General features: G+C 40.3%; 1 protein-coding gene across 16 annotated transcripts in view; it reads left to right on the top strand.

Annotated features, from left to right (window-relative positions):
- Window positions 1-11,104, top strand: part of SPRING1 (SREBF pathway regulator in golgi 1) — a 333,460-nt gene that overhangs the window by 115,124 nt on the left and 207,232 nt on the right. For 2 of the 16 annotated variants that reach the window (XM_022597994.3, XM_022597995.3), the window contains exon 5: window positions 10,421-10,507. The exons of 11 other annotated variants lie outside the window; for them this stretch is intronic. In XM_022597994.3, coding sequence (XP_022453702.1) covers window positions 10,421-10,498 — 78 coding nt within the window. In that variant the 3' untranslated portion in view covers window positions 10,499-10,507. Of the gene's footprint in view, window positions 1-6,661; window positions 7,134-10,420; window positions 10,508-11,104 lie in introns of those variants that run through there. 3 more of the 16 variants (XM_022597992.3, XM_022597988.3, XM_089894222.1) reach the window with 2 other exon arrangements.

Genomic DNA, 11,104 nt, shown 5'->3' on the forward strand with positions numbered 1-11,104 from the left:
AAACCAGCCTACTCCGGTCCACAGGTTAGTTCTCCCAGTAAAACTAGTGCTAAGCTAGAGCCTGGAAAGATGGGTCCCTTGGCTGGGCAGTTCTAGCTCAGGATATCTCCTATGGCTAGGGCGGGGGTCACCTTGAAGTTTTCATGCTCATGTCTGGCATCTGGATTGGGAAGACTTGTACAGCTGGGGGCTGGAACAGCTGGGCTCCTTGGGTGTATATTACATCTCAATGTGGTCTCTCCAGCATGGTGGCTTTAGGGCAGCTGGATATCTTACATGGTGGCCAAGGCACCCAAAGCAGATGTCCTGAGACAGAGAGAACCAGGTGAAAACCATATCACTTTCTGTGACCTATCCTTGGAAGTCATGCTGTCACTTCTGCTGCCTTCTGTTGGTTGAGGCGGTCAGAGGGGCCAGCCCAGGTTGAAAAGAAGGAAAAAGAGACTCTACCTCTTGATGGCAAATGGCAAGATTCTGGAAGAACACAAGGGACTGAAAATATTGCAGTGGGTAATGTTTACTCCTAAACATTCCTGGTTGAGATTATTAGGATGGTTGTAGACTCAGATGTGCAAGGACAAGACAACAAGAACATTTCTAGGAGATAACATAGGAGAATGTCTTCATGACTTCAGGATAGGCAAATGTGACATAATAAGACACATGTATTGCACTCTGTGTCTGTTTCCTGACACACAGCTCCTAAATCCCTTGGAATTTCCTGAGTGATAGTAGGTTCTTTCGTTCTAATGAAGCAACTCTTCATGGTCTCCTGGATAGCTTCAGGATGGGGCCTGGTCATCAAAAAAATCAAGCCATGATTAGAGGCTTGGAACTTTCAAACCCATTGTACATCCTCTGGGGAGAGGGGAGGAGCTGGAGACTGAGTTTAAGCCAATCATGCCTATATGATGAAGCCTCCATAAAAATCCCTAAACTGTGGGTTCTGGAGAGCTTCTGAGTGGATGAACACATCATATTTCAGGGAGTGGAGCATCCCTACTCCATGGGGATAGAAGCTTCTGTGATTGTGACCCTTCTAGATCTCACCCTATGTACCTCTTCATCTGGTTGTTCATCTATATCCCTTATAAGTAAATGTTTCCCTGAATTTTGTGAGCTGTTCCAGCAAATTATCAAATGTGGGGAGTGGGAACTCCTGACTTTTTAGCCAAGTCAGACAGAATTATGGGTACCTGGGGCAACCATTACTTGTGACAGGCGTCTGACTGGGGATAGTCTTGTGGGACTCAGCCCTGAACCTGTGGAGTTTGATGCTAAATGCGTGTAGTTGGTGTCAGAATTGAATTAAATTATAGGACACCCAGTTTGTGTCCCAAAATTGGAAAATTGGTTGGTTTTGGGGAAAAAAAATCCAACACATTTGGTTCAGAAGTGTTGTGAGTATAGAAACAGTTTTCCTTTAACAAATATTTCTGAAACAGGGCACACACACAACTAACCAGAAAAAACAATTGACCAGTTCTTCATTAAAATTAAGAACTTCTGGGGCTTCCCTGGTGGTGCAGTGGTTGAGAGTCCACCTGCTGATGCAGGGGACACGGGTTCGTGCCCCGGTCCGGGAAGATCCCACATGCCACGGAGCGGCTGGGCCCGTGAGCCATGGCCGCTGAGCCTGCACGTCCGGAGCCTGTGCTCCGCAACGGGAGAGGCCACAGCAGTGAGAGGCCCGCGTACCCACCCCCCCAAAAAAAAAAAAATTAAGAACTTCTGTTCATCAAAGGACTCCATTAAGACAATGAAAATGCAAACCACAGAGTGGGAGAAGATAGTTGGAATAAAGATATCAATGGAGGACTTATATTCAGAGTATTTCGAGAACTCCCGTAAATCAATAAGGAAAAGAAAAACAATCCATTTTTTTAAAATGAGCAAAACATATGAATATGATTTTCATAAAAGAGGAATCCAAAGGGCCAATAAACCTGTCAAAGAGTCAACATCATTAGTAATTAAGGGAATATGATTCAAACCGCAAAGAATTTTTATATGAGTAAAAGCATTTAGCTGGACACCTAACATTTTTAAACTTTACTGTATATAAATTTTACACATACACATACAAGAATGGCTAAAATTACAAAGAAAGAAATCTGTCAATACCAAGTGTTGGCAATGCTGGGAGCTGCTGGAACACTCATATACTTAAGATAGGAGGGCAGATTAGGACACCCACTTTGGGAAGTTACTTATTCAGTATTTACAAAAACCAGTTGTAGCACATGTACTCTAGGAATATGCTCAATAGCAATAAGTAAATGTGTGCACCAAAAGACATGGCTAAGAATATTCATAGTGGCATTATTTGTATTAGCCCTCTCTTAGTCCATTCAGGCGGCTATAACAGAATATCATAGACTGAGTGTCTTATAAAAAACAGACATTTATTTCTCACAGTTCTGGAGGCTGGGAAGTCCAAGGTCAAAGTTTCAGCCAAGTTAGTGTCCAGTGAGGGTCCACTTCCTGGTTCATAGATGGCCATCTTCTCACTGTGTCCTCACATGGTGGAAGGGACAGAGATCACTCTAGGTCTGTTTTATAAGGGCACTAATTCCATTCATGAGGGCTCTACCCTTATGACCTAATTACCTCCCCCAAACCCCACCCCTTAATACCATCACAATGGGGATTAGGTTTCAACATAAGAATTTTTGAGGGACACAAACATTCAGTCTATAGCAAGCCCCAAACTGGACCCAAATCCCAAACTGGACCCAAGCCCCAAACAACCCAAGTATCATCAATAGCAGAACAGATATATAAAGTGTGACATATTCTTACAATATGATAATTGCAACACTGTGTATAGAATACTGTATAGCAATGAAATTGGACAAACCCACACAATAGCATGGAGGGATCTCTCTCACATATCACTGAGTGAAAGAATGTGCTGTATGATTCAATTTACCTAAAGTTTACAACCAAGCAAAACAAATGATAAGGACAGAAGTAAAATTAGTGGCTATCTTTGGTGGTGGGGGGTGGGGATAACTGGGAGGAGCACAAGGAACACTTTTGGGGTGTTGGTAATGTTCTACATCTTAACCTGGGTGGTAGTTAGAAAGATGTGTTCACTTTGTAAAAATTCATCAGATTGGTGTACTTTTATCATATGTATATTACGTACACTTCAATGAAATAGTTTGCTTTTTTTTTTAATAGATCTTTATTGGAGTATAATTGCTTCACAATACTGTGTTAGTTTCTGTTTTACAACAAAGTGAATCAGCCATATGCATACGTATATCCCCATATCCCCTCGCTCTTGAGCCTCCCTCCCATCCTCCCTAACCCACCTCTCTAGGTCATTGCAAAGCACTGAGCTGATCTCCCTGTGCTATGCGGCTGCTTCCCACTAGCTATCTATTTTACATTTGGTAGTGTATATATGTCAGTGCTACTCTCACTTCGCCCCAGCTTCCCCCTCACCCCACTGTGTCCTCAAGTCCATTCTCTATGTCTACATCGTTATTCCTGCCTTGCCACTAGGTTCATCAGTACTATATATTTTTTTAATTCCATATATATGTGTTAGTATACGGTATTTGTTTTTCTCTTTCTGACTTACTTCACTCTGTATGACACTCTAGGTCCATCCACCTCACTACAAATAACTCAGTTTCATTTCTTTTTATGGCTGAGTAATATTCCATTGTATATATGTGCCACATCTTCTTTATCCATTCATCTGTTGATTGACATTTAGGTTGGTTCCATCTCCTGGCTGTTGTAAATAGAGCTGCAGTGAACACTGGGGTACATGTCTCTTTTTGAATTATGGTTTTCTCAGGGTATATGCCCAGTAGTGGGATGGCTGGGTCATGTTAGTAGTTCTATTTTTAGTTTTTTAAGGAACCTCCATACTGTTCTCCATAGTGGCTGTATCAATTTACATTCCCACCAACAGTGCAAGAGGGTTCCCTTTTCACCACACCCTTTCCAGCATTTATTGTTTCTGGATTTTTTGATAATGGCCATTCTGACCAGTGTGAGGTGATACCTCATTGTAGTTTTGATTTGCATTTCTCTAATAATTAGTGGTGTTGAGCATCTTTTCACGTGCTTCTTGGACATCTGTATGTCTTCTTTGGTGAAATGTCTATTTAGGTCTTCCACCATTTTTTAATTGAATTGTTTGTTTTTTTGATATTGAGCTCCATGAGCTGTTTGTATATTTTGGAGATTAATCCTTTGTCTGTTGTTTCATTTGCAAATATTTTCTCCCGTTCTGAGTGTTGTCTTGTTTATGGTTTCCTTTGCTGTGCAAAAGCTTTTTTAAAATAAATGTATTTATTTATTTATTTATTTATTTATGGCTGTGTTGGGTCCTCGTTGCTGTGCGTGGGCTTTATCTAGTTGCGGTGAGTGGGGGCTACTCTTCGTTGCGGTGTGCTGGCTTCTCATTGTTGTGGCTTCTCTTGTTGCAGAGCACAGGCTCTAGGCATGCGGGCTTCAGTAGTTGTGGCACGAGGGCTCAGTAGTTGTGGATCGCAGGCTCTAGAGCGCAGGCTCAGTAGTTGTGGTGCACGGGCTTAATTGTTCCACAACATGTGGGATCTTCTGAGACCAGGGTTTGAACCCGTGTCCCCTGCATTGGCAGGCAGATTCTTAACTACTGCGCCACCAGGAAAGCCCCTTGATTACTGTAGCTTTGTAGTATAGTTTGAAGTCAGGGAAGCTGATTCCTCCAGCTCCGTTTTTCTTTCTCAACATTGCTTTGGCTATTCGGGGTCTTTTGTGTTTCCATATGAATTGTAAAATTTTTTGTTCTAATTCTGTGGAAAATGCCATTGGTAGTTTGATAGGGATTGTATAGAATCTGTAAATTGCTTTGGGTAGTTTAGTCATTTTCACAATATTGATTCTTCCAATCCAAGAGCATGGTATATTTCTCCATCTGTTTATATCATCTTTGATTTCTTTCATCACTGTTTTATAGTTTTCTGAGTACAAGTCTTTCACCTCCTTAGGTAGGTTTATTCCTACTTATTACTTTTGTTGCAGTGGTAAATGGGATTGTTTCCTTATTTTCTCTTTCTGATTTTTCGTTGTTAGTATATAGGAGTGCCAGAGATTTCTGTGCGTTACTTTTGTATCCTGCAACATTACCAAATTCATTGATTAGTTCTAGTAGTTTTTTGGTGGCATCTTTAGGATTTTCTGTGTATAGTATCATGTCACCTGCAGACAGTGACAGTTTTACTTCTTCTTTTCCAATTTGTATTTCTTTTTCTTCTCTGATTGCCATGGCTAGGACTTCCAAAACTATGTCAAATAAGAGTAGCGAGAGTGGGCATCCTTGTCTTGTTCCTGATTTTAGGGCAAATGGTTTCAGATTTTCACCATTGAGTATGATGTTTGCTGTGGGTTTGTCATATATGGCCTTTATTATGTTGAGGTAGATTCCCCCTATGCCCATTTTCTGGAGAGTTTTTATCATAAATGGGTGTTGAATTTTGTCAGAAGCTTTTTCTGCATCTATTGAGACGATCATATGATTTTTATTCCTTAATTTGTTAATGTGGTGTATCACACTGGTTGATTTGCGTATACTGAAGAATCTTTGCATCCCTGGGATAAATCCCACTTGATCATGGTGTATGATCCTTTTAATATGTTGTTGGATTCTGTTTGCTAGTATTTTGTTCAGGATTTTTGCATCTATGTTCATCAGTGATACTGGTCTATAATTTTCTTTTTTTGTGATATCTTTTTCTGGTTTTGGTATCAGGGTGATGGTGGCTTTCTAGAATGAATTTGGGAGTGTTCCTCCCTCGGCAATCTTTTGGAAGAGTTTGAGAAGGATCAGTGTTAGCTCTTCTCTAAATGTTTGATAGAATTCGCCTGTGAAGCCATCTGGTCCTGGACTTTTGTTTGTTGGAAGATTTTTGATTACAGTTTCAATTTCATTATTTGTGATAGGTCTGTTTATATTTTCTAATTCTTCCTGATTCAGTTTTGGAAAATAGTACCTTTCCAAGAATTTGTCCATTTCTTCGTGGTTGTCCATTTTATTGGCATATAGTTGTTTGTAGTAGTCTCTTATAATCCTTTGTATTTCTGCAGTATCAGTTGTGATTTCTCCTTTTTCATTTCTAATTTTATCGATTTGTGTCCTCTCCCTTTTTTTCTTGATGAGTCTGGTTAAGGGTTTATCAATTTTTTTTATCTTCTCAAAGAACCAGCTTTTAGTTTTATTGATCTTTGCTATTGTTTTCTTTGTTTCTATTTCATTTATTTCTGCTCTGATCTTTATGATTTCTTTCCTTCTGCTGACTTTGGGTTTTCTTTGTTCTTCTTTCTCTAGTAGCTTTAGGTGTAGGGTTAAATTATTTATTTGAGATTTTTCTTGTTACTTGAGGTGAGATTGAATTGCCATAAGCTTCCCTCTTAGAACTGCTTTTGCTCCGTCCCATAGGTTTTGGGTCATTGTGTTTTTGTTGTCATTTGTCTCTATGTATTTTTTTATTTCTTCTTTGATTTCTTCAGTGATCTCTTGGTTATTTAGTAGTGCACTGTTTAGCCTCTATGTATTTGTGGTTTTTACAGTTTTTTTCCTATAATTGATTTCCAATCTCATAGTATTTTGGTCAGAAAAGATGCTTGATATGATTTCAATTTTCTTAAATTTTCCCAGGCTTGATTTGTGACCCAAGCAAGATGTGATCTATCCTGGAGGATGTTCCATGTGCACTTGAGAGGAAAGTGTATTCTGCCACTTTTGGGTGGAATGTTCTATAAATATCATTTAAATCTATCTGGTCTATTGTGTCATTTAAAGCTTGTGTTTCCTGGGCTTCCCTGGTGGCGCAGTGGTTGAGAATCTGCCTGCTAATGCAGGGGACACAGGTTCGAGCCCTGGTCTGGGAGGATCCCACATGCCGCAGAGCAACTAGGCCCATGAGCCACAACTACTGAGCCTGCGCGTCTGGAGCCTGTGCTCCGCAACAAGAGAGGCCACGATAGTGAGAGGCCTACGCACCGCAATGAAGAGTGGCCCCCGCTTGCCACAACTAGAGAAAGCCCTCGCACAGAAACGAAGACCCAACACAGCAAAAATAAATTAATTAATTAATAAACTCCTACCCCCAACATCTTCTTTAAAAAAAGCTTGTGTTTCCTTATTTATTTTCTGTTTCGATGATCTGTCCATTGGTGTAAGTGGAGTGTTAAAATCCCCTACTATTATTGTGTTACTGTCGATTTCCCTTTTCATGGTTGTTAGCATTTGCCTTATGTATTGAGGTGCTCCTATGTTGGGTGCATAAAGATTCATAATTGTTATATCTTCTTCTTGGATTGATCTCTTGACTGTTATGTAGTGTCCTTCCTTACCTCTTGTAACAGTCTTTATTTTAAAGTCCATTTTATCTGATACGGGTGTTGCTACTCCAGATTTCTTTTGATTTCCACTTGCATGGAATATCTTTTTCCATTCCTTCACTTTCAGTCTGTATGTGTCCCTGGGTCTGAAGTGGGTCTCTTGTAGACAGCATATATATGGGTCTTGTTTTTGTAGCCATTCAGCCAGTCTGTGTCTTTTGGTTGGGGCATTTAGTCCATTTACATTCAAGGTTATTATCAATATGTATGTTCCTATTACCATTTTCTTAATTGTTTGGGGTTTGTTTTTGTGGGTAGTTTTCTTCTCTTGTGCTTCCCGCCTAGAGAAGTTTCTTTAGCATTTGTTGTAAAGCTGGTTTGGTGGTGCTGAATTCTCTTAGCTTTTGCTTGTTTGAAAAGCTTTTGATTTCTCTGTCAAATCTGAATGAGATCCTTGCTGGGTAGAGTAATCTGGGTTGTAGGTTTTTCTCTTTCATCACTTTAAGTATATCTTGAAGTATACTTAAATGAAATAGTTTGCTTTTAAAAAATAATTATATAGGGGCTTCCCTGGTGGCGCAGTGGTTGAGAGGCCACCTGCCGATGCAGGGGACACGGGTTCGTGCCCTGGTCCGGGAGGATCCCACATGCTGCGGAGCGGCTGGGCCCGTGAGCCATGGCCGCTGAGCCTGCGCGTCCGGAGCCTGTGCTCCGCAGCGGGAGAGGCCACAACAGTGAGAGGCCCGCGTAACGAAAAAAAATAAAAATAATGTCCTTGTTCTGTAGCAGAGGTCAGCAAACTCTAGCCCCTGGGTTAAATCCACCCATTACCTGTTTTATAAATAAAGGTTTTTAAAAATATATTTATTTATTGTGGTTGTGCTGGGTCTTAGTTGTGGCATGCGGGATCTTTAGTTGCAGCGTGCAGACTGCTTAATTGTGGCATGCGGACTCTTAGTTTTGGCATGCAGACTCTTAGCTGTGGCATGCGTGCGGGATCTAGTTCCATGACCAGGGATCGAACCCAGGCCCCCTGCATTGGGAGCGTGGAGTCTTACCCACCGGACCACCAGGGAAGTCCCTATAAATAAAGTTTTATTGAGACACAGCCATGCCCATTTCATTTACATACTGTCTATGGCTGTTGATGTGCTACAATGACAGAGTTGAGTAGTTGTGACAGAGACCAAATGGGCCACAAACCCTAACATACGTACTATTTGGTCTTTTACAGAAAAAAATTTGCTGACTCCTTTTCTATAGCCTATCATTTTGGGGTCTCATTCAGTCCTTCTGCTTATATTAGAGAAGAGTCAGGACTGTTTTTCAAGGAAAATGTCAGCCCTATTAAAAGGCTCTCCTTCAGTCTACTCCCTTGCATAGTTGGGGTGCCTTCAATTAGCTGTATATCTCCTTGGGTTTAGTGCTTTAAGACCCCATACCAGATGGCCAGCCCCACTCTGCCTTCCAGTGATTGTCAAAGTAATTTGATTTGCTTTGAATTTCCTGTCCTAATTCTGTTTTTAAAAATTCTGGTCATTTGAATTACAAAAGTAATACATATCTTTTGTAACATTTCAAATAATAAAGTATCTAAAATAAAATTAATAGTCTCACCACTCCTCTCCAATCCAGCTCCCGGTGCAATCAGTGTTAGCAATTAGGTATAAATGTTTCCCTACTGTTTTCTTTATTTATAAAAACATATAGAAACCCACTTACTGGGTGTGACTTTTTTTGGTCTTCTTTTTTTTTGAATAAAAATAGGATCACATTCGCTTTTATTCTATTTAACAAGGTGTCACAGGCATATTTCCCAGTCAGTGTGTACAATTTTATTTTATAATTTTTGATATCTGTACTGCGTTCCTTAATGTAAATACATCCTGATTTTTTTCAACCATTTTCCTCTTAATGTACATTCAGATTGCTTCCAGGTTTTTTGGTTTTTTTTTTAAACTATTACAAATTATGCTGTAATATACTTCTTCATATATTTATGTCTTTATACAATGGCATTTTCATTTCTGGTGGATATATTCCCAGAAGTGGGAGCGCCGGGCTACAGTTTAGATTTTCAAAAATACCAACAGTTGATTTTCCACCACTTTATAATAATTTGCAGTCCTCCCCCAATGGTGTTTGAGAGAACTAGATTCCTTACACCCTCGCCAGCTCTGGATGTTACACATATTTTCCATTTTTGCCAATCTGATGGGTAAAAAATAGTAGCTCATTGTTCTCATTTGCATTTCCCTGACAAGTGAGCCTGAGCATCTTTTCATATGTTTATTGAATATTTGCATTTCTGCTTCTGTGAATTTCTGTAGCCTTGGCCCGTGTTTCTACCGGGTTATTGGTCTTTTCCTTATTAATTTGTAGGATCATTTTATAACCTAAGCATATTAGCTCTCTATTAATTATACGGCTGCACATATTTTCTTTGTTTATCATATGTTTTGCCATGGCTCTGCTTTTGATTAAAAAAAAATTAAATTTCTGCCCACTAGGTTCTTGCTAAGAATATAACTAAAACCGTTAACTTTTCAATTCTTATCAGAATCTCAGCTCTGAGAAATAATATATGTGGAGCTTTATTTAAGTAGTGCTTCTCAAACATTTTCTAATTTAAGTAACCGACCCCCGCCCCTTTTTTTTTCCAAATACGTCCTTGGGTCGAAAAAAGAGAAACTGATGTGGTTGAATTGGGTCTGGGGGCTCAGATCTCTGCCTGAGAGAGGCCTCTTCCCCTCTCTTCCAGCAGCCCCTGAGACACTGGGGGAACCACTGGTGCTCCATGGAACCGAGTTTGAGAATCGATCTTAAAGGCTCTGCAGTCCCTCCATTCATTTCATTAGTTTTCTACCGTGTGTTCCGTAGCATATTAAGTAGGATATTAACAAGCGCTTTGTGAAGAAAGGACTCTGAGATTGTTCCATGGCCTGCCAAAATCGGGCACGCTTTCCCTTTTCGAACTAGCTCACACTTGGATTCTTTTGAGATGGAAATGCTAGTGTACCAAGAGACAGAAACTGGACAAAGGGTAACACACACCCTTAATTTCTTTTCATAGGCGATGCCAAAACAAACAGACAGTTATTGCCCTTGCTGCTCCCCTCCATCAGCCAAAGGTGCGACTCTTGTTTTCTGACTGGTCTGAGTAAGTACTGCTCATTTAGCGCTCAGTTATGGGTAGCCAAGGACATGGCTATGGTTATGGGTAACTGAGGGGTCTTATCTGACATCTACAGAGGTGACCAGCAAGGAAAAGGGGTATGCTGACCCCTTTTTAGTTTCTCAGGGGCAGAAATTGTGGACTCTTAGTGACGGTCCATCACACCTTTCTTCTGCCTTACTTGGAATTTGAGTGACCAATTTCTTTTCCAAAAATCATTTATTTATTTGAAGTCATGCCTAGAAAAAAAGAGCAAAGAGGAGTTTAAATAAAGGTGCTTTAAGGAAGAGATTTGAACATACTACTTTGTTTCCTTCCTAGGTCCTTTTAAGAAGGGACAGAGGAAAGACATATTGGCATACCTTGCTTAAGAATGGCAGTCTGTTCATCTTACCTGTTCTTATGAGAAAGAAAAACTCTTTACAAGTAGGATCAATGGACCTAAGTCCCGTTTGGAGACTGTCCCTAGGTTCTTGCACAACAGGGGGCAAAGGAGCTTGGGAAGTGCTGGATTTCTTTACTGCAGGACTTCTCAGAGCCTTTAAAATGCTAGTGTTCGCTGTGAGGTTCCAAGAGGAAGCC

The sequence above is a fragment of the Delphinapterus leucas genome, chromosome 14 (genome assembly GCF_059928025.1).
Source record: "Delphinapterus leucas isolate spDelLeu-1000000601 "Yukka" chromosome 14, BTC_Dleu_Yukka2, whole genome shotgun sequence".
NCBI lineage: Eukaryota > Metazoa > Chordata > Mammalia > Artiodactyla > Monodontidae > Delphinapterus > Delphinapterus leucas.